This window comes from Ips typographus, linkage group LG12 (genome assembly GCF_016097725.1).
Source record: "Ips typographus isolate SLU linkage group LG12, UJ_Ityp_2.0, whole genome shotgun sequence".
Lineage (NCBI taxonomy): Eukaryota > Metazoa > Arthropoda > Insecta > Coleoptera > Curculionidae > Ips > Ips typographus.
The window spans coordinates 1,154,903-1,176,874 of record NC_138433.1 but is presented as its reverse complement, the minus strand read 5'-3'; the positions used below and the strand labels follow the sequence as shown (position 1 = coordinate 1,176,874).

The following is a 21,972-nucleotide window of genomic DNA, read 5'->3' as shown; positions in this document are numbered from 1 at the left end:
AAAATTAGTAAAAAAACACTGTCAAAAACACTTACTTTGACCTTTTTGCCGCGCTTGGCGGCAATAGCCCGTGATTTTCTCCGTATTCTATCCAGATGGAACCGGTTAAGAGTCCAAGCCGTTCCGAATCGGTTCCCGAGGGATAATTTTCTCGTAAAACGTTATCAATCCTTTTGCTTGATGTCTGAAGCGCGGAAAAATATCGTTTTTTTAATGCGAAAACGGGTATTTTTGCCCTTATCAGCCGGATAAAAGTTTCCCTGAAAGGCTCTCATTTATTTTCCCCGTAAAATTAACTTATGATTTCTCGTACTTTAATGAAGGGAATGTGGACCACATCTGGCCCAATCAATATAAATTTACATGAAAATTTGTTAACGTTTTGTTATGGTGAAATTTGAAAAGTTCTATCAACACCAGTTCGATATTCGCACTCAAGTCAATCGTCACTTACAAAACTGATGATATTTTTGAATTTTTGGTGAAAAACACTTTGTAGACAATTTTAGTCATCAAAATATATGATCCGATGTGGTCTAACTTAACCTACCTTTTGCGTTAACTCTGAGACACACTGTATACAAATTAACCCTGATTTAAGGCAAAATTACCCGTTTTCCGACAATTTCTAAAGAATTTTTGAAAAACGTCCAGAACCGCCAATCGCGTAACTCCGAAACACGATCCGGAACAGAAAAAAATCGGTCCGGTACGAGGGATGGTTGGATGAGGACTGGCGTCGCATCGGCGTCGAGACGCCCGGTTCAGATTCTTTCACGCCCTCGTACCGTTTTTCCTTTCTCTTTTCCAGGTTATAAAAGGGATCGCGGAGTACTTAATAATTAGTAATGCGCTTCCGCTTTCACCTATACCTCCTATTGAGCTTTGAAGCACATTTTGACAGACAATAATCCTTATTTCAGTGTCACCCTATATATATTGTAGTATCTAAAGTAAAAACACCTCTTCCAAAGCAAAACGGGGCGCAATAAACAGTGCGTGTAAACTGTAAAACCTATACATTACTAGTAACAATTCTGTACCTGTGGTCTTCTAAGTCCCCTTTAAACTGTCCTTGTTTGTGTTTTCTGCACCCCGAACACAAACTGCGTCTGCTGTTTTCATCCTCTGCATGGGAAATCAACTCACTAATAAAAATTATACACAGAATGACACAGATAAATAAACAATTAATTTCGAGGTTATGTTCAATTTATAACGAATTTCGTAGGGCTTCTGTCATTATTTTTCGTTCATACAACGTTGCCGCTTTTTGCAACTGTATTAAGCAACAACAGAAAACGCGTTACTACAGTAAGTAGTAAGTACGTTTACTTACAGTAATCTTAACATTCGTCTAACTGCGTTCAGTTACTTTGCCTTGCAACATCAAAAATTTAACTGCCCGCTCAAACTCTGCGTGGTCAGATTTACTCATTGGCTAGCAACGTCGCAATTGAAGTCGAAAGTCGCAAAAAATGTCAATGTATTTTGAAAATTGACATTACACTTGGGTTTTGTGTTTGTGTGGTGTTGTGTTTTGGTATTCAAATATTCAAAATCAAGAAAATCCCTTGTCCTTCCGCTGTATTCTACAACTAGTTTATGTAGCCAGACTGTAAAATTAACTCAAGAAAGAAGAACCAGAATACAGGATTGCGTTTCAAATAATGAACAAGTAAGTTTTTTGTAAGCTACAACTGGCTTTCAGTAGACCATTTATTTTAGTTCAAACTTGTAAAATTATATTATAGCTAGGTCTATTTAGTTGGATAAACCATACAGAACTTGTTTTGTGGTTTACCTGTGTAACAATTGAGATGATAAAACTGATGAAAGATCCAATTCTAGTTGCAGAATGTTAATTGTTTGTTTTGACTCAGAGTTTCTAATCGTGTTACATCCAGAATACAGTATATTTTAAATAAACTATAAAACGTTACACACTTTGGAAATAAGTGGTTTATATAGGTTGGATCTGGGTGAATCCTAGCATAATTTTTGTGAAAAATAGTTTGCACGTTTGATAACAGATGGCACTGAGATCGTTTGGTGTGATCACCATTTCTCCTTGTGTGTTTTCCTATTTTTGTTTTTTGATTTTTCAAATAGATATTGTGAGTAAATTCGATTTTTAATTACAGGGTGATCTAGTTTGAGTTCACGAACCGTATACAGGTATGTACATATGTTTTAAGTCTTTACTTTAATTATTCATCCAGACACAATTGTAAATTAAGGCTCCACCGAAAAATGGCAAAAAACTTGTCTGTACAAGTATTGAGTGCACATGTATTACTCGTTTTATCTTTGTCTGTAGCATTTGATTTGTTTATGAGAATAACTGTCCTCTTTTTTTTTAATCATTATTTGACATATACATTTTGTCAGTAACTAGGTTATTTGAACAGTTACAGGATGATTTAATGACAACTGCAAGTTTCATTAAAAGAGTTCAATAAATTACTTAATTAAAATTTATTAAAACAAAAACAATAAGTAAAAACAAATAAATGTCTCTACCATAGGGAAGAGGTTTTTTTAACCGGAAGTAAACTTCCGATATCAATAAAGTCTTTATTTCCGCTCTTTTTCACTTGTATGATAATTTCCGCGCATTCCGAATTTTCCGGCCAGGAAGCGGTAATGTTGATCGCAGATCCTTTGCCGATCACCCCTTTTTCGTGGGCGGCGGCCAATTGATTGACCACCCTGCGTTCCACTTCGTACTTGATTGATCTAGCACCGTAGCATACGTCATAACCGTCCGCCAACGCAGATTCGACACTTCTGTCCCATTTTATATCGATTTTGTGTCGGTCTTTTGCCTGCAAAACGCCCATAAGTGATTTTTTATTAGAATTAAAACAAGTCCTACTCTTTGGGCCCAACACTGTAATTCACGTTGAACTAGCTCCAAAAGCTCCCGTCGGGAAAATGGTAGAAAATAAACAATTTCGTTGATTCTTCCCAGGAATTCGTCACGTTTAAAGTGACGTTTCTGTATGGGTTTCACCACTTCGTCCTTAAACTTCCTGGATATAACAATATCGTCAGAAAAATGGGCTTCGCCTTGGAAAAACTTGAATTAAACAGCTGTAAAGCAACCTTCAAAATATTGCTACCATTAGCAGCAGTTTTCAGTCTCTCATCCTTTAACTTTTCGATTTCCTCCCTTAAACTAAGGGCGTGTTGCGCTATTTCTTGACTAGCCAAATTGGACGTCATCACAAATATTGCACTTTTACACTCAATTGTTTTTCCTTTGCCGTCAGTTAATCGACCTTCGTCAAACAGTTGCAGTAAAACGGTAAGAACGTCCGGATGGGCTTTGTCCACCTCATCAAACAACACCACAGCGTCTGGACAGGTTTTCAACCTTTTGGTCAGTTGTCCGCCTTCGTCGTGACCAATATAACCTGGTGGTGCTCCTATCAGTTTGGCCACCTTCAAACCACTCTATTAACTAAAAAATTTAAGTTGGTAAACAGCAAAACCTCGTGTTTTTCCTGAAACTCAGACATGTCAAGCCTAATAAACGATTCTTTTTTATCTTTGTGAATGTAGTGGGCTAGTTGTTTGGCTAACTCGGTTTTACCGATACCGGACGAGCCCAAGAATAGAAAAACTAAGGGATGGTCGCCGTCAGTCCATCCATTTTCCTTTCTGCGAACGGCTAAAGTGATAAATTTGATTTGAAAAAGTGGGGTTAAAGGACAAACGACCTACTTGCGGCCACTGTTGCTATTGCCCCCTCTTGTCCCACGATATACTTTTTCAATCGGTCTTCCAATGGAAATTTACGTCTTTCCTCCAACTCTTTCTCTTTCTGTATATCCTCGTACTTTGCAAAACGAAACAACGAACGTAAAACCAAATTATTTGAATCAGCAGAATATTTAATACTTACTCTCTCAGTTTGTTGCTGCAAATATTCTTTGAGGGGTCCTTCTTCAGCATAAACAACCGGTTTTTGACCGGCTTCCGTTTCCAAACAAGGATTGGCCCCGTTTTCAATCAGCAACTTGGCAACTTTCATATTGCCAACCAAAGCGGCGTAATGTAATGCGGTGAATCCCCGAAAGGTGGCTTTGTTGTTCAACATACCACTAAACTCCTCATCTCTAATCATTAACACTGCAAATCCAACAGTTTTATAGGGGGCATTTACAAATAAATCACTCTAACCTTCAATTGAAAGGAGGCCCTTTTCTTGAGCCGTTCGTGAGGGGTTTATATAGTTGTCAGATAAGTTGGGATTAGCCCCGCTGGCCAATAGAAGCTTAACAATGTCGTAATGACCGTTTACGGCCGCTACCATCAAAGGGGTCCAACCCAAAGGGTGCCGTAAGTTTACGTCAGCCCCGTTTTTGATTAAACTATAATTAGCAGTGTATAAATGCCAAAAAAAGCCCAAATAAACTTGAACTAAGACTGAACTTGAAGTTAACAACTATGTACTTACTTACTAACTTCATGGGTGAGTCCGAATTGCACAGCTTTGAAAAATCTTTTCTCCTGTCTGCTAGGCAAATCAAAGGAGTCACAATAAGCGACTGACAAGACGGAAGCCACGAAAATACCGTACGGAAACCTTTTTCCATTAAAAAGCGATTTCCAGTAGTTTTTCCAGTAATTTTCCCTTTCAAATGCTATTAAGACTGTGGTCAGTGAGGGGCTCTTGGTGACGTTTACAAACCTCCAATAAGGATTAATAGGAAGACGGCGCAAATTCAGCCTTAACGCTTTAAAAATACGGTTCATTTTTACATTTTCCACTAACCTTATTAATAGTATTTGATTGATAAAAAATAAAAAAATCAATATTGTTTGTTTACATCTGGGCTTTTTGATATTTGACAGTATGACAGTGGCAGGTGACGTTGATTGAATTATACCTCTTTCCTTCCGTGTAGATGTACTAGACAGAGACACCACTATGCAATGTATATTAAACCAATGGCGTGGTGTAAAAAAATTGCGGTGGAATTTAAATGTTAAAATAACCAGGTTAAATTATATTTTATTTATAGCAAAATTGAAAAATATATACAACAGAAACACTAAGCGGCTATTTTAAATAAATACCTAACTACACTTTTAAAAAACCGGCTCTAAATAGCAACAGGTGTAACTTTAACCGTTTCATTCGAGTTGAGCTTTGGGATTGGTGTGGTACTGCTCACTCTTATCAAAGGGGAAGTACCGAAGCTTACAACCTGAAAACAATGCTTTACTTACAGACTTCTTGTTCTACCGGAGCTTACCTTAGAATGCCCAGAAAGTGTCTCCACTGTCCCATTACCAGGCTCTGAGGTATACGCCGCCATATCCATTAAACCAAACAAGGGATGTCTGGAGGTGGGTTTTGAGGTTGTGGTAGTCTCCAAATCGTTAACTACCCAACAAACGCAATTTACGAAAATACTCAATAAAACAAAAACACCAGATACTCACTTAAATGGGGCCACTCACTGAAAATCACCTTCACATCTTTACTGGACTGGTCTGAGGAGGATGGAGGCGCCTCCACCCTTACACTGATTCTTGTCATGGTGGTGGAGTTGTTGATTTGTCCATTTTGAATTTTGGGCGCCATGCTAAAAGCCGTGGCTGGGGTTGTGGTTAAATATTTGATGTAACTTTGAGGGGTCACCAGGTAGACTTTTTCATGGGTGGAGTTTTTCAAAGTCACTTTGTCTTTCTCCCAACTGGGTTTCTTTATATACTTTATTAGCGGTTTTGGAGTTGTGGTTTGAGGTACAACTTCGTTGCTGATTATGTCCAACTGGTCACTTGATGAAGCTGAGTGGTCTTTAAGGGTGGAGGTGGTGAGGTAGTTTCCAGGGATGTTTTTTGTGTGAGAATGCTGTCCTAAGTCTGCAGAGTAGGACTGTTGAGTCCAGTCGTCTATGTTTTGCTGTAGAGACTTTTTGTTAAAATACTCGTGGATGTTGTAGACTTCAGTGGTGGATTTGACAAAACCACGGGCGGAGTCTTTTTGGCTTTCTCCAACTCGGATCTCTTCAACCAATTGAGTCCACAAATTGCCAGATTCAGTGGTTAAAGGTGGAGGCACAAAAACCGGAGCTAAGGTGGTGTACTCTCGATTGTAGATTGCTGTAGATGGCGCTGGGGCTTTGAGATACGGCACTATGATTTGAAGCTTTTTTGGTTTAATAGGCTTCAAGTTGGGTTTCAGGAGTTTTTGAATTAAACTCTCCTTAGTGTGACTTTCAGTTAAAAACTTGTCATTAGACCTCTCCAGACCGGAGGAGTAGGTTGTGTTGATGTCACTAGCACTGGTGAAAGTGTCTTCAACCACTATAGGCTTATCACTAAGTCTTTCCTCATCTTGACTAGTAGGTTTATTCAAGTCTTCTTCAACGTCCAAAATGGGAGATTGAATCAAATTGATTGGATGTTCTATGGAGGCAGTATAGTCTGCAATTCGTACACTTGGCAACACCTGAACGTCTGTCAACCCATTGTGGTAGTGGTAATGCTCACTACTTAACGTGATTGGTTCCAAATGGGTTGTCAAAGGCCTGCCATAACTATCACTAGGCTGTGCTACCGGTAAATTGTTCTCTAAAGGTAATTGGAAGGGAGGCGGAGTTAAATCTATGATAGTGGGTGTGTAATGCAATCTAAGAGGTTTCGGTGGTCCAGACCACCCAAAGTGAACCCTCACAGGGGCTCTGGATATGGTACTCTTATAAGGGGGTGGCAACATAAAGTCAGCAACCTCCCCCAGCCCGGGGTATTTGAAAGCCCCCTGAGGTGCCCCATACTGATCTAAAGGGGGTTGAACCAACTCCTGCTTAAAATACGAGTGAGAGGGTGGAAGATTGAGGCTCCGCCCTATTAGGGGTATCCAAGGTTCACTGTTGCAGTCGTAGCAGTTTCGACCCCTGAAGGGACCTGCAATGCTCCTAGAAACCCTAAGTGATGGTTTTTGGGGTGCGTTGATCATTTCACCACCAACAGCTAAAGTCACCAGCAGCAGATATAAGATCTGTAACAAGATAGTTATTAATATAATTTTTATTTAAAAAAAAAAACATAAATTGTGCAGCTGAAGCTTTCGCGGGTGCCTATAAACTACTCGTCTTCATCTTGACCTGGAAGCAAATGAGTATATTCTCATTCAAAGAAAGTTCAATATCTTCATTTTGTGTGTCAAATTTGAATGTTACAGACCTGCACTTTGATTTACTAGTGATAATAACTAAAATTTCAACAGTAAATTGACGTAGTGACCCTCAGTCAAGAGCAGTTTTTAAAAAATGCAATTTGGTGCACTTTTTGCCTTGTTAACTCCTTAACCCTGAGAGCAAAAACACCTTAATACTAACTTATAGAGGATGTAATTTCTGACAACTTTCATTATATTTACGAAATTGTTACATCGTTTATCCTAGTGATCTGTTAGCCCCCACAACCTTAATAACATTGCAGAACCAGAAACCTTAATTGATTATTAAATGCAAGGCAAAAGGAAGCGCTTTTCAATAATCTACAAAGCCAAGAGCAAGATGAAGAACGTGGGATTTTTGATGGGTGATTTAAAACAATGGGTTGTATTTGCTTATAATTTCCATTGAAAGTGAAATCAGTGGGAATGTACTGGGTGTGCTTTTTGTAGTTGAAAAACACTGAGTGTAGTAGTGTTCATTCCTACTCAACTGTCAAACGTCAATATTGATATACAGGTGTGGTAAATCCAAAAGCGACCATAGGAAAACCGTGTAACGGACAGAGAAACTTAGGTAATTGCATGCGCGAGAGAAAGACAGAAAACAAAAAAAATATCAAGTAGGCCATATTTTTAGCACGCTGTTGCCAAACGCCGTACGTATTCAAAACCCTCGACAAACTTACTTACGGCGTTTGGCAACAGCGCGCTAAAAATATGGCCTACTTGATATTTTTTTTGTTTTCTGTCTTCCTCCCGCGCATGCAATTACCTACGTTTCTCTGTCCGTTACACGGTTTTTTGGATTTACCACACCTGTAGACGTTGTTTACAAACTTTACTTTTATTAATATAATATTTAACAACTATAATTGTTATTAAAACATCTCTTTTATTACAGTTACTACGAAAACATCACCCTGAGAACGAAACACCATCAAGCAAAAGAATCCTTCCTAGCAAGTTTGACAGCTGTCTAGGAGAAGTAGTATACTGGGTGAGTACAAATTTATAACCATAATTAAGTGTGAAAATGGTTTACTTAATTAGAGTTGCAACATCATAATTACACGCGGTTTCTAACCGACTTACACGCTTGTTTGGTCCCCTAATAATACTCCAAAACCTTTTACAGTTATCTTGTAATGTTATTTATACTAAATGTTTAATTAGTAAGGAAAGTGGAATCGGAAATGTCCGAACAAGGTTGGGTGCGGTAACAATACCTTATTTAAGGTAAAATGGCCGGAAAATGTACGACACCTCCTTATATGGCAATAAGCTGCTTTTACTTTCCTTGTAGACAACGGAAATAGCTGTTTTCTTCTTTTTTTTTTGTTGGTTCTCTGAACAAAATGAAACTTTACATTTTCGTATGGTAATAATATGAAACCGCAGTGATGGTATGTAATAATAGAAACTACTGACGGTTGACAAGAAAAACAACAAAATTTCCATTTTAGTAGGTTACATCGTCCCGCAGAATTTCAAATCGTACAACCGCACTCGAATAATTATTTATGATTTTTTTAACGGTGAAATCCGTACGTACAAGAGGTAATGTGCAAAAAACGTGTTTGAAATCGATAATCGACACTTTCCTATTCGGTCATTTAATCGATAAACCAATCACATATCTATTAATCTTGACAGTGGACAGAGCGGATATTTTGGCGTGTAAATCTTGATTTTTAAAAGCTGTAGTTCCCATTAGTAAGCTCGTCTTTTCAATCACCATTCCACTTTACTTACCCTAATTCTAATCATATTGTACGCCTCCATTTCTTCGGATGCATTGTTCGTTTTAATCAAAGGTGAGAAGAACGTCCGCCATTTCCTGATGATGATCTATCGACCTGCAAAAAGTTTCTACACTTAATTCGGGGAGTTAATTGCTTCGTGGGATGGGAAAACCGTGATTTAGTGACGATGATCGGGACAAAATGGTCGTGGGAAAGCTTTTCGGTATTGTTAACTGCGAGGGTTAACTGGAACCCCGAATTTGATTGGCTCAAATTAATTGATTAAATGATTAGAGAGTTGGTGATTAAACCAGTAAAGTTTAACTTTCAATAAATTAGATTTTACGTAATCGTGTCAATTAAACTGCAATTAACTAAAAAACTTAATTAAGTCAAAATTTCAATCCTAAATTAGTTGCTTCTTTAAGACTTTTATATATCTATGGATAGTCATTGAAATGAGTTTTCCAGAAACGCCACTTCTTGGCGTTTAATTTTTGATAATTGCTAAACCTAGCTAAAATTTAAATAATTAATTGATTTGGCAACACTTGAGCTAACGTAAAAATTCATATTGTCCGATGGTTGATAAGGACGAATTTCGCTTGCAACAATCACATCAACTCAATGGGATTTATTCTTTAAACTGATTTTAATAAAAAGCAAAATTGACCTTTAATGACTTAATTTACTACACAACTTACCATAATCAATCAATCCATATAAACAGAAATCCGAAATTCACTATAAAACACAATCACCACCGAGGTACGTTTACGCCGGTATCTTCTTCTCGAATGCGTTTTAACCTTCAACCTTACGCCGGGTGAAAGCCACCTAGAGTACGACTGAGCTTTCGGTGCCGTCGTGCAGGTACAACATTTCCATCCCAATCAAAAAAAAAACGCGCGTTGAAGATGCTTCAACGTTCAATGGGCTTCGGAAAAACGCGAAGAACCATTTTATAGCGCGCGTCAGGGGGACCTGGGGCACCCGTCTTCGTAGAGTGGCGATAAGGAAGCTAATTTGTATTGTGTTTACGTTTTTAGCGATTCACTTTTCTGTCTGGTATGCGGAAAAATTACGTTTTCTTTTTTTTATTTCGATTTCCATAGGGGACCCAAGTAAATGAGACAAACAAGTCATGTGATCTTAGAAGGCCAATTACAAGCTTGAAAAACGCTTTTTAACCTAAATTTCAAACCATACAGAACATGCACAGAAGTCACGTGACCTCTGTAGACCAATTACAAGCTTGACAAGTTTTTGACAGATAAAGCTTGAAATGTAACACTTGACCAGATAAACTTGTCTTTCCAAGTAAGTTTTCTTCCATCTTTGTTCTGTCTAAAGATTTTGTATTTCTCCCTTTTTTGCAAATATTAACGAGTGATGAAATTGATAGGCTATTGGGACAGTAAGTGAAACAAAATAAGTGTAACACGTGACTCGAATAACCATCGAGGTATTTTCAAGCCCATCACAAATTCCTAAAAGTGAAATTACCATCATTTCAGCACGTTATGCATGTTACTTTATGTGTTTATTTGAATAAAATCCATATCAAAATTCACAGCCAGTTTCGTTTTCTAAAGCTATTCGTTGACAAAACTGCGAGTAGTATAATCAAATTTGTTTTTGTAAGGACATTTTAGAAATTGTATCAGTGGCGTAAGCGGACGCAAACAATAATTTAGTACCCTGACTGGTATTAATTAATATTCCGCTCATTATCATTGGCCAGATAACAGATGTAACGCGTTTGTTCGACATATGTGGGTAAAGTAGTGAAATTTCAAATAGGAGGAAGCCTCAAATTGCCCTGAATACTAAATGTGGAACAAAATTCAAGTGCAAGTCACTTTTATTCGTCTATTAAACATTTTTGTACACTTTTAGTCGTCTATGATACGCTTCCGACCTTCTTTTCCTCCAAATTTAACGTCCAACAGAAATTCATTGGAGAGGTCCTCTTCACATGGAAATTCGTTGGTTTCGTTGCATACTAAACCAATCGGACAACTTCGAAGATATCTACAAAATTAAACAAATTATTTTATACCTTTATGGAAAATGTCACTGTCAATAGTCAATACTACCCTTGAGGTATAAAAACACCTCTGTCATTATTCACGCACGTGTAGAATCTATTTAGGTCGTAACAAACAAATGATTTTCGCGATGAACACGTGATAGGGCTCCCACTGTCCACTAATGCAATCTAAAAACCTTAAAGTAAATTTTGTTAATACGAATTAATTAAAATTAACTTACAGATAAGAGTAAAATGATAAAAACCGCCTTCATGATTTGTAATGAAAAAAAATCGTTCGACATACTGAAAAACTATACACAGATCGTCCAGTTCTGAGGCAGTTATTTTAAGTTTGTTTATAATTTAAATTAATCAGAAAACTGCGCGTTTATCTCGGTTTGTTTACTTTTAAATCAATTATTTATACTACCAGGGCGGTTCGAATGGTATTAGGTTTGAAGTGTGTGGATATTAAAAAAAAAAAAACGAGGGGGCACCCGGGTTTGAACCGGGGACCTCTCGATCTGCAGTCGAATGCTCTACCACTGAGCTATACCCCCGTATTGGTGACCTTGCACGACTGGTTGTATACATTCGTCGGCATCAGTAAAATAATATAAAAGAACAATTAGTTGTCTGTATTAAAACAGAGAAGTTTCCTTAAAACATTTAATACAATAGTAAAGCAATACAGTGTATTAAAGTACCAACTACTCTACCGTCCCTCTCTTAACTAATATTAATTAACACAAATTTTACAATCCTCAGCTTCAGTCTATGTCCCATCAGTTTTAAAAACGAAATTACTGCCTATTGTTATCCCGGCGTCTTTCGTAATAGGGCCGGTCCTCCACACCATCACTTTCAGTCACCAAAGCCCTCTCCAGAATCACTCTCCCTTCCTTATACTTCTGACTGTCCTCAGTGGCAAATTCGTACATCCAACCCAGTTTACAGTCGCACGATTTGCAGGAAACGTCCCGAACCTACAAAAACGTTCAACAGGTCACCTGTTTTTGTAAAAAGGGGGCCACAATCACCATATGACGTCCAGTCAACATGACCCTGTCTTGCACATCACTGTAGGTCAAATTAACGACTCGATTGAACAGGAAGGCCCTTCCAGTGGCCCCCGTAAACCTAGTGCTGATCAGCTCGGAACGGTTGGTTAGGTTTGTGTCGCAACGGGCGCAGGAAAACAATCGCGTGCCCCCCATATGTTCCAGAAAGATTTTACCCATTTTGCTGGTGTACACTGAAACAATTCTATGGAGGGTTTTAGTAGTAAATGAATTAGTAAACAAAGAACTCCAAGTCACAACAAACAATAACCAAGAACTTTATTTGCGAGGAGGTTTACTTAGATCACGTGTTTTGCCTGCCTAAACTAATAGGCAAGTCACGTGTCAAAGTGCACTCTCCCAGCTGATTGTCAAACAAACGGTTTCAAGTGCCGGCAACCATTTATGCACTTAGTTGTAATTCTGGTCGCATAACTTCAATTCAGTGCATACACCATGTGTCAAGATTGCTGAATTGGTAATAAAACTATAACCACTCTATGATTCTATGAGTATTAATTTTTTTTATATTAAAATTTAGTCTTTTTTTCTTGTTCAGTTTTTCAGGCACTTAACCAAAACAATAAATAAAACAACTGTCACAATTTTTTTTGAATTTTTATTAAGCGTCTTGTTTAAGATAAATTATTGTTGAAACATCTGATTGAGATCTCCGAAACACTCTGTCTGCAAGTTTCCAATATTACGAACCTTTTTCTAAAGATTACAATAATTTAATGTGAAACATTGGATATAAGGAAAAACTGTTGGGCAAGAGAGCGCGCGCGCAATTATTTACAATTTTTCTTTGTACAAAAGAAAACTTATTAAATAAAAAAAAATCACAGAAAAGCCTTATATAAAAGAATCTAAGCAGGATCTCTACATGCACAAAAATTATACAATCGTAAAAAATACATAAAACAACGCAAGACTAGACTTAAAGATATGACACTTTAATAACACAATTGGTAATAATATAATATTGCATTTTTAGTGTCTCCTTTCTTTAAAATCACTATTGGTTGTTGTGGTTATTAGTTTATAAAGTGGTGGTGGCAAGAAAACTGGTTCCTTGTGCGCCTTGAATTTCCTATTTCAATTGTTTTATGTGGGACATATAACTGGAAAAAATTGATTAATAGTGTATTTAAGAGAATTAACAGTATTGATTACCTTTTAAAATGTAGTCTGTGAGTAGGGTTGGTACTGTAGGGCTGTCTTCGTTTATGGCTTTTAAGACTGCAAAAGTAAGTTAGTTTTTACTGTAAATTAATATAGTGTCTAATTAACTTACTTTTTATTAAAATCTGCAACGTTGGATTATCGGGAGTGCCACTGTCTATGTGGTAAGGAATTACTGTCGTTAAATACTGTAAAAAATTAGTTTTAATAGAGTTAATTGTGGTAGATAAAGAGTTACTTTAGGATCGAGTCCGGTGGGTGTTTTCAAGGTACCATTCTTGGAGCTGCGCTTCTTTTCCACGTGGTACTGTCTCCGTTTGTTCTGCACCGCTAACAATAAGGAAATGAAGGTGTTTTTCAGTTCTTTCTCGTATTCCAGCTCGTCCCTTAACGCCAATTCGGCTATTAAAGTCTCGGAGAATTCCCTTATCAGCACTTCCAGTTCTAAAAACAGCTCGTTTAACTGTGACAAGCTCAAATCGCGCAATTCTAGAACACATTACAATAAGACGATTTTTCGCGGGGCGTTAGCAAAGACTTACTGTCTTCATATAGAGGGGAAGCGAGTACTTCTTTAGCTTTTTCCATAACCTCACTGTTTTCGAAGGAATCCCGTGGACTGTCGTCCAACGAACATTCCTCCTCCTGCATCATATCGTCGATTTCCTGGATCACCTGGAAGGCTAATCGTAATTAACTGGGATTTCTAAGTGCATTTAGTACCTCATCGGCAGTTTTTAATGGTTCGGCATCCTGCTGGATCCCTCCTAGGATGAGGGCGTGCATGTCCAAGTCGTTGGCCACTTGTTCGTCCTCAGAGGATAAGTCCAAGTCGTCATCAGGAGTCTGAGGCTGCTATAATACATTATTCTAGTTCAATTAAGGAACAATAAGTTGTTTTTAAGATGACAGGAGTTTCAAGCAAAATTCAACCTTAAGAATTTCATTAAAATTGGCCTTGTCAACGAATTTAAACTTTAAAAGCAAAAATACCACGTTTCCAGGCAAATCCAGACCTAAAAACGATGACTAACATTGATGAGCCTAAATGACTCACTGCATACCAATTTATATGCTTAATTCAGCCCATTAAGCTCATTTTACTGCATCCTAGACCATTTTTATCCAAAGTGTTCTGTATTTTGCTTTTTGTATGTTTTAAGCATTATTAGTAATTAACGTCATGACGTTTAAAACGACAGTACCCCATACTCGGACCAGATGTTAAAAGAATCTTTTGTCCCACACACGTGTTCGCAAAAACAAATTCAAGGATGCTAGCTTATTAAGCAGTACTGTAGAAATATAACAAATGACTTAGATATGCAAAGTAAGCAAAAAATACTACATTTTGTTCTAGAAGATTGTCTATAAGGGAGATATTTGCTAAAAATTGGGTTAATATAGTTAAAACCAATCAAAACCTGTCTCCTTGACACTTTACATAATCTACCTTCTGTCCTGGAGAAGTGGCAGTGACGACATTAACTGTGACGTCATATTGAAATTAACTTTTGTCTTTTTTTTTGTCTGGCATTTTCAGTAGTATTTAGAGCAATTAAAAAAAAAATGTTGGCCTTTGCTGCTAAGGTTGAAATTTGCTTGAAATGTTTCAGTCTTCAAATAAGACCTACCATTAAAAACCTACCTACCCTATAAATTATATTCAAACAAAATTGGTTCTTAATAACGTAAAATTTGAATCAAAAACCAAAGCGTTTCTTTTTATTAGCCTCATCAGAGACAAAACAAACCTACCTGTTCTAAATGTAACGAATCAATTTGTAACTTTCTGGCGTACGATTTAGACCAATCGATGGGGAGAATGTTGCCGAAATTGCCCGTTATCGTCCACCACATTCTGCAAAACCAAAACCAATTTACAATACGGTGTTGAGTATGTTTACCTCCGACAAACTCATCGAGTGTGGTTTTTATGTACATTTAGATAAGAGGGAATCAATTTGGATCTAAAAATACCAAGTTTATTTAAAATAAGAGAGGGTCGTTGACTGGAAAATCCCAAATGATTCTTTTATTGGAGAAATATGTGTCATCATATGTGTATTCAATTAGAATGTGACCATTTTCGTTCCCTTACGGCCACTGCCAAATACATTCTAGTCTGACGCAACTACACAATTATGGACTGTTCTAGTTTTTAATACAATTGCACACACATCAATATTCATAAGTTAACTGTGTAATCATTAATTTGACCGAAATTGATTTTCTATGGTTAATGACCCCTTTAACCCTGGTGTTTTGGTGACATTCCCTGCCCTACTGCCCTCTGGAGCGCATGAGCAACACCCCTGGAGGAAATCAATATTCCAAAAGGTTCATCTGACGGTTTTAATGTGTAGAAAGATAATAAGCAACCGGAAGTTTTAGTCATTTGATATGTAAATATGAAAATGGCGTATTGTAGCTCATTGAACTTCGCTTATTGTTTGAACATACTTTAATTCGACTATGTTTACTTGATCATTGTGAAAATATTCTGTTCTACTAACCTTCCTTTGGCACGATTATCAATAAATTAACTCACATTTCGTGATTAAACCCGAAAAGTAACCAGAGTGGAAATGTTTACACAGTTAAGAGTCGGAGACATTGAAAATCCTTGCGTAACTTGACCGGTAAAGTGAGCAGCCTCTTCAGTTAGTTTAATGATGAGCTAGACCGCATTTTTTCACGTTTCAAACCAGTTTCCGACCGTTTAATTGGTTCCGATCATGTTAAAGAGGCAAATAGGAAATGTACAAGAGGATATTCAATCTTATAATGAATGAATTTTACATTCAACTTCAAATTGTGTTAATATACAGGTGGTAAATGTTGTCATAATTTTGCATTGGGATTTTTACTGTTTGATCTGCTTTGGGATTTATTTTTGGATAAAATTAATATTATTTTAGCATCCGAATTAGTAATTAATTATGGTACTATTGCGTTAACTCTCTAATACCTTTAATTGTCATCTGTTCAAAATAAAGGCTCTAGTAACATAGGCTATCTTGTTTTATCGGAATGAGTTAAAATGAGACAGATATTGTAAACACTGACTGAATACGTCTTAAATTTTACACTGAAAATCAAACAACCCTTGACAAATCAAAATTACTAAATTGGAGAGTTTGACACCACAGTGACAGTTGCATATTGATTGTCTTTGTCTAGAGCATACAATTTTCAATGTTTCTCTGTCTGTTACACGGTTATCCGTGGATGACGTGTCTAATAAATATGCATTAAGGGTGAGGGGGGTCAGGGCGTCCAGACGCGATGGCGTCCCTAAACAATCAGGCGTCCCGGCGCCATATTAAAGAGTTTTCGCAATGTTGTCCCTTTTATTCAAGTAAACTGAGCTGAATGTAGGAAATTCCGTTAATCATAAATCATTCAGTTCCACTAATTCAAAACCTAACAAGTATATTTAGATTAGATTTCTCAGATCCAAAAATACCATCAGGGTTAAACACTCGCCGCGTGAAAATGTAATCACTTTTCCATAAAAATTGAATAAACACAAGGAGGTCAACCAACATCTCAATAAGTGTGGGTTTCACCATCTTTGGTTATCTCCTTGTAAACCGGTAAAGTTGCGTAACTTAATCAAAAATTACTTACTGACACTCGTTCATAATCTCCTCCTGGCTCCGGACCTGCACAGGTGCCAGTTTTTCCACCGATTCCTCGTAATTGCCAAAACATTTGGTGATTTTCTCGTCGAAGGTGTTCACCAGATCCTCCAAGGAGCCGGAAAAGGTTTCGGTGAAGTTGTCGTCTGAAATGGTGGTGGTTGGCGGGTTCGAGTTGTTTTGTTCGTTTTTCTGCTGGATTAGGTCAATGGTGTTGGAGTTGTTGGTTAAATCCTCATTGAAGTCGTTCAGGACCTGGTGATTTATTACACAGTTTAGGATTATTTAAGTAACATGAATTGTTTCAAATAATAATTTTAATTGACACACTTAAATTTGTCTGATAACAATTTTGCAGATTAGCAACTAATTTATAATTATCAACTAAATTAACAAAACAATTGTGACGACAAACAATAAGGAATTTTTCAGATAGGGGAGAGCGACCCTTAAGTTGCACCCTTACCTGATTTAAATCTTTCACTTTTTTGTTCAGATTGGTGATATTGTCGTTCGTTTTGTACGATTGAAATTCCGTGGAACCCCATTCGTCCGATTCCTCGAATTGCGCCAGGGGTGCTTCAAACTTTAATTCGGCCATTTTTGCGGCCAGGTCCCGCATATTCGGTTCCGACACACGATTTCGATCCTACGACGCTCGCCTCGGTACCCAAAACTGGCAAGGAAAAGCTCCTGTCTGCATCAATCGATAAGCAAGCCGGTGTAGATTGTACTAAGTTGCTAGAGAAATTGTACTAACCGCAAAATGTTGGTCTGAAGTTTCTGGGATGTTAGAGCTCGAATCAGCTAAGAAAAGGCCACAGGCGTCATCAAACGATGATGTCACGATCTCTGTACGTCTCGCTTTAAATATTGCTGCTCTCGTTACTTTCCAAGTTGTTGCAGCCAGTCAGTGGCGTGCTATTATTTTATCAGTAAAATGAAACATTTTCGTCGTTTTTAATAAAGAAAATAAAAGACAACAAGTTTTTTAAAGGAATGGAAACTCCTTCTGCTTCTTTCTTCATAAATTGTAAGACGTTACTGACGATTTCACGGCCTTGGCTGTATATGATAACACCTTTCTTTCCAACCTTTTTGAAAGACATTTTGACAAAATAACGTTTTTTATTCATAACACTATGTGAACTTCAACTGCGACCATCAACAATACAACCAAAACACCAGACTAAAACGGAACCTAACCTAACCCCCTAAGTCTCCCTGTCCGCCACTACATTTTTTTAAACTTGGCAACACCGTTTAGAGTGCCGGCTAGTAAAAGCATATAAAAAGGTCCAAATGTCCCTGGCCGCTGCCGCATCTGTTTTAATTGTGTCCAAGTAAAAACCGTACTACGTTGCCAAGTGGCTTTTTGACCGCTTAACAATATATTTTCGGGAATATTTTAATAGGACGCCTCTGATTATATCTAATGCGACGGCAACTGTAGAAGGAGAAAGAAATAGTTTTAAAAACTGCGTCATTGATGATGCGGTGGCCTTTTCTCATCTGATTCGAGCTCTAGTAACGCTTATTTTCGTTTACGGTGACATTCGACTGTTACCAAAAGCTCCATAAGGTAACTTAAGTGTTTCAAAATAATTTGGACCATAACGATATTTCAAATTTATGGTTGCAAATTCAGTAAACAATTTATAGCAGTACGACATTGACAGTTCATGGAAACAGCAGAAATGTGACGTCACTATGTCGTAATTTGGCATAACTATTGTTTAACCAACTGTCAAACTACGTCATTATGATTCATACAGCGTGAAAATTATTGCTTTCTTATACTTTCAATATTATTAAGAAAAAATCCACAAGCAAATTTCAGCCATAATGACAAAAAGTTAGTTATTTTGGTACTGAATGTAGTACAACACTGAACCCTCGGTCTACTCTGACGCGGACTGGTTCAATAATTCGCAGATCGGCGGACGCAAGTGCAGCATTTTAGTGTTCTTGCGCTTTTGTTGGGTTCTTCAAGAACGAGCGAGAGAGAGATGCACAATAATGTGACGGTGCTCATCACCCACAGGACCGGTCAATCTGGGTTAGAAACCGGGTGGACCAGACCTGAACTCACTTCAAAGAGGCTACCTATAACGTGCAGTTTTGCCACAAACATACTTGGTGCACCCTGTATTTAAAAATACAAGGACGCGAATATATTTATCACTCGCTCTAGAAATTATTAAAAAAAAAGAGAACAGATCAGTAAGCAGTACTAAGTCAATTACTACTCTCAAAAATTTGTTTATTATCAATACAATTCAAATACACGCAAAACTCATCCACCAAGTGTCAAGAAGTTATTATGGATTGCTTACATTTTTTTATAGTGTCCCGTCACGTGATCAATTGTGCACTCTTTTTCATCATACATTAGGATTAATTATTTTAGAAACACACAGTGATCAAAACTAGCTTTGTAGTTGCCAAAATCTACGAGTTACGAACTGTCAAATTATTGACTTTTTAAGTTTGCTCTTCTCCATGCAATAGTTCTCTAATTGTTGACATTTACTGAAACGTTCTAATAGGATATTTAAAGAATATTTCAAGGGCTACACAGTGGTCAAAACTAGAACTCTGTAACTGTCTATTTTTTTTTAAAGTATCGATAAGCAGTATGGAGTATGGAGTGAATACTACTCACTTTCAAAATTTAATTATTATTAATGAAATTCAAATACAAGCAAGGCGCATCCACCAAGTGACAAGAAGCTATGCTGGAAGCTGTACACTTTGACGGTGGTTTTAAGTAGGTTCACACTGTTAATTTGAATACGAAAATTAGAAGGACTGTTTAGTCACGTGACTGGATTGGCACACTCGAATTGGTTTAAGCAAAAAACAACCACAACGACTTGTGTCATGTCATTAGGTCTTAAAGTCGGTTAGAATACAATTTTGAATAATTCCGGAAAAGAATACCTACAAGTGTGATTTGAATTGTTTAAAGCCTCGTGGCAGGCCTGTAAAACCCAAAAGGTGTTAGCCAAAACAGGAATCGTATATATAGAAATACTGAACAAAACAAATTCGAAAATATTATTCATGAGTATATTATGAAGAAGTGCGGCGGCCGAGGCGTTCGAGAAGGGGGCCCCCAGGTAAAATTCGGGGTCCCGAATGAGTGACAGCGTTTGAATGGGTACCAGTGACGAGGGGCCGGCTCTTTACGTAGACAAAAAAACGAAATTTAAGATTTTAGTGAATTGCCACCATCCACTCTGTAGAACCAATGTTCCGGACAGATGATGTATGATTTGTACTGAACTGATTGGTGTGTTTCTTTAAGCAGGCCTGTGAAATTGACGGTGTTGATTCTGGGTGCGAAATAAACCTGCACAAAATGATTCCCATAGCATTGTTGTCGTACAACGGTGGCCGTGTTTTAGGAATGTCCCGCGCGTATGCCGGACCTAAATGCGTGGGACGCGACCCGGCCGACAAGGTGTTAAGAAAACAAAATCAAAAAAAAAAAACTTAGGAGAAAACTTAAAATGAGCAAAATTAAAAATGTACGAACATAGTAGGCGTAAAACGTTACAACTAGACCCTTAAGAAGAAATGTCATTGTCGTGTCACTTAAACGAAAACAAATCATATATAACGCCCACTAGACCGTCATTGTTGGACCGATTTATTTCCTCCTTTTATATGCCATGTTTGTATGCAAAAGTTAATTGCGTTTAATGTGTGTGCGCACGATAATTCAGTTTATGAATAGTTATACAGAATACTGAGAATTTGCTTGACTTGAAGAAAAATTCCGGACAAAGTAGGCGACAACAGAAAATCGGACAAACAGAAAAGATTGGCAACGTTGTTAATTCTTCTGCTGGTGGTACCTGTACCACGGGGCACCGTTGCCACATGGGCCCCCAGAATCACTTGCGACTTCTAATCGAAAAGAACATAAACATTATTTATGGTCGTGTCAGTTCGAGCCTGTTCGAGCCATAAATCTATCGGATTGAAATTTTTTCCTTCTTCGCATCTGAACATCTATAGAATCTAATGCCCTTGCGTTGTCTCGGTAAACCGGTAAAATTTGAGGTTAATTTGCAACTTTTGACTCTTACCAGTTGAGTGATATTTCACTCAATCCGTATCGGAATCCGGTATCTGCGTTCGATTTGAATTTTATCGAAGACGAGAGAAGAGATAGTTGTATCATTAGCATCTATTATTCGCCGAGGCTCTTTTCTGTCCGTCAGAAACGAGTTCTCGAAGACTACGGATGCCTTTCGGGGCCTAAACTGTTTCGAACCTAGTTTGCTTTCCTATGCAACTCGAATTCTTCAATGTTTGTTCGCTTTCAAACAACTTATCGTTTGAGCACCACCGCAATCATTTTATGTCACATGATTCACGTCATTTGACCAATCACAATCTTTTGAATGTTTTTTAAGAAAGTTTAACAAGTGTTTTTAGCTACTTACCCAATATCCCTCAATCTCCAAATAGTTTTTAGGTCTTTCTTCTGTTGTCTTGGTCTGTTTGGAGTGGATCTCTCACCTCCATCGCCAATTTCCTCCACCTCATTGTAGGAGCTAAAACAAGAGAAGATTTAACTCACTTTTCATAAAATACAGTTATACAGTACATTGGTACTACTTTAAATATTTTAATTATTGATTTGCTTTAATACAACACAAAGGCTTTAACAGTCAATTTTTCCAACCTCAAGACAGTCAAAATGTTTCCAACATTGAATTTGACAAGTTTGGTCTCCTCAGAGCTATTTCGTTTGTTTTTTCAAGTGTCTTAGAAGTTAAAGTTTTTTTACACCATAATCTATTTATTCCAAAATTCTTCCAGGTTGATGGATGGCCAATGAAAACTTTCCCATCAAGATATAAGTATTCAAACTGGATCCTATTTGATTAACATGTTGTGGACTCTTTTCCAAAAATACAGCACCTCGCAGACTTTCATGCACCTGGACTTTAATACACTGAGCAGTACCACGTAATCAGAAGAAGAAATTTGCAAAATTGTTACATGAGAAAACTGGTGATCTTAAGACGCGATCCGGCAACGCAGCACGGTTCAGCACCACCTTTTTCCATTCTGGGCGAAGAAATGGTAC

At 37.5% G+C, this 21,972-nt stretch overlaps 6 protein-coding genes, 2 long non-coding RNA genes and 1 other non-coding gene across 12 annotated transcripts in view; 1 reads left to right on the top strand and 8 right to left on the bottom strand.

Annotated features, from left to right (window-relative positions):
* The window catches only part of Trpgamma (Transient receptor potential cation channel gamma), a 34,122-nt gene extending 32,961 nt beyond the window's left edge, over positions 1 to 1,161 (bottom strand). Inside the window, exon 1 of one of the 2 annotated variants that reach the window (XM_081990622.1) lies at positions 1,044 to 1,161. The gene's annotated coding sequence lies outside the window, so the exon portion shown is untranslated. Of the gene's footprint in view, positions 1 to 35; positions 148 to 1,043 lie in introns of those variants that run through there. The other variant, XM_081990623.1, reaches the window with a different exon arrangement.
* A 359-nt stretch (positions 1,162 to 1,520) lies between these two features.
* Positions 1,521 to 21,841, top strand: LOC145736315 (uncharacterized). Of its 2 annotated transcripts, none has more exons than XR_014179892.1 (4): positions 1,521 to 1,678; positions 2,145 to 2,178; positions 8,100 to 8,195; positions 21,702 to 21,841. It is a non-coding gene; the product is annotated as an uncharacterized LOC145736315 (long non-coding RNA). The 2 variants fall into 2 exon arrangements; XR_014179893.1 differs by lacking the exon at positions 21,702 to 21,841 and adding an exon at positions 10,056 to 10,663.
* On the bottom strand, positions 2,460 to 4,855 carry LOC145736295 (mitochondrial disaggregase-like). Its single transcript, XM_081990634.1, has 8 exons — positions 4,466 to 4,855; positions 4,189 to 4,379; positions 3,911 to 4,137; positions 3,730 to 3,844; positions 3,498 to 3,676; positions 3,126 to 3,447; positions 2,879 to 3,072; positions 2,460 to 2,828 (listed from the first exon to the last, which is right to left on the bottom strand). Exons 1-8 carry the CDS (start codon positions 4,762 to 4,764, stop codon positions 2,520 to 2,522), a joined length of 1,836 nt encoding a protein of 611 aa, XP_081846760.1. The 5' UTR covers positions 4,765 to 4,855; the 3' UTR covers positions 2,460 to 2,519.
* Positions 4,998 to 9,885, bottom strand: LOC145736296 (uncharacterized). The gene is made up of 5 exons (XM_081990635.1): positions 9,645 to 9,885; positions 8,951 to 9,054; positions 5,458 to 7,018; positions 5,268 to 5,398; positions 4,998 to 5,219 (listed from the first exon to the last, which is right to left on the bottom strand). The coding sequence occupies exons 2-5, from the start codon at positions 8,978 to 8,980 to the stop codon at positions 5,115 to 5,117; spliced, it is 1,827 nt and encodes a 608-aa protein (XP_081846761.1). The 5' UTR covers positions 8,981 to 9,054; positions 9,645 to 9,885; the 3' UTR covers positions 4,998 to 5,114.
* On the bottom strand, positions 10,787 to 11,373 carry LOC145736313 (uncharacterized). The gene is made up of 3 exons (XM_081990655.1): positions 11,215 to 11,373; positions 11,040 to 11,161; positions 10,787 to 10,974 (listed from the first exon to the last, which is right to left on the bottom strand). Exons 1-3 carry the CDS (start codon positions 11,275 to 11,277, stop codon positions 10,836 to 10,838), a joined length of 324 nt encoding a protein of 107 aa, XP_081846781.1. The 5' UTR covers positions 11,278 to 11,373; the 3' UTR covers positions 10,787 to 10,835.
* Positions 11,464 to 11,535, bottom strand: TRNAC-GCA (transfer RNA cysteine (anticodon GCA)). Its single transcript has one exon. It is a non-coding gene; the product is annotated as a tRNA-Cys (tRNA).
* On the bottom strand, positions 11,631 to 12,317 carry Ype (yippee zinc finger protein). Its single transcript, XM_081990653.1, has 2 exons — positions 12,016 to 12,317; positions 11,631 to 11,961 (listed from the first exon to the last, which is right to left on the bottom strand). The coding sequence occupies exons 1-2, from the start codon at positions 12,214 to 12,216 to the stop codon at positions 11,779 to 11,781; spliced, it is 384 nt and encodes a 127-aa protein (XP_081846779.1). The 5' UTR covers positions 12,217 to 12,317; the 3' UTR covers positions 11,631 to 11,778.
* On the bottom strand, positions 12,879 to 17,487 carry Unc-76 (fasciculation and elongation protein Unc-76). Of its 2 annotated transcripts, none has more exons than XM_081990640.1 (9): positions 17,332 to 17,487; positions 16,855 to 17,120; positions 14,980 to 15,082; positions 13,945 to 14,076; positions 13,764 to 13,896; positions 13,460 to 13,710; positions 13,334 to 13,409; positions 13,213 to 13,278; positions 12,879 to 13,160 (listed from the first exon to the last, which is right to left on the bottom strand). In XM_081990640.1, exons 1-9 carry the CDS (start codon positions 17,485 to 17,487, stop codon positions 13,144 to 13,146), a joined length of 1,200 nt encoding a protein of 399 aa, XP_081846766.1. In that variant the 3' UTR covers positions 12,879 to 13,143. The 2 variants fall into 2 exon arrangements, with proteins under 2 accessions (XP_081846766.1, XP_081846767.1); XM_081990641.1 differs by having other exon boundaries at positions 13,945 to 14,073.
* LOC145736314 (uncharacterized) overlaps positions 17,586 to 21,972 on the bottom strand; it is a 32,355-nt gene continuing 27,968 nt past the window's right edge. The window contains exons 6-7 of the long non-coding RNA XR_014179891.1: positions 21,323 to 21,433; positions 17,586 to 17,598 (exon numbers count right to left, since the gene is read on the bottom strand). This is a non-coding gene — a long non-coding RNA (uncharacterized LOC145736314). The remainder of the gene's footprint in view (positions 17,599 to 21,322; positions 21,434 to 21,972) is intronic.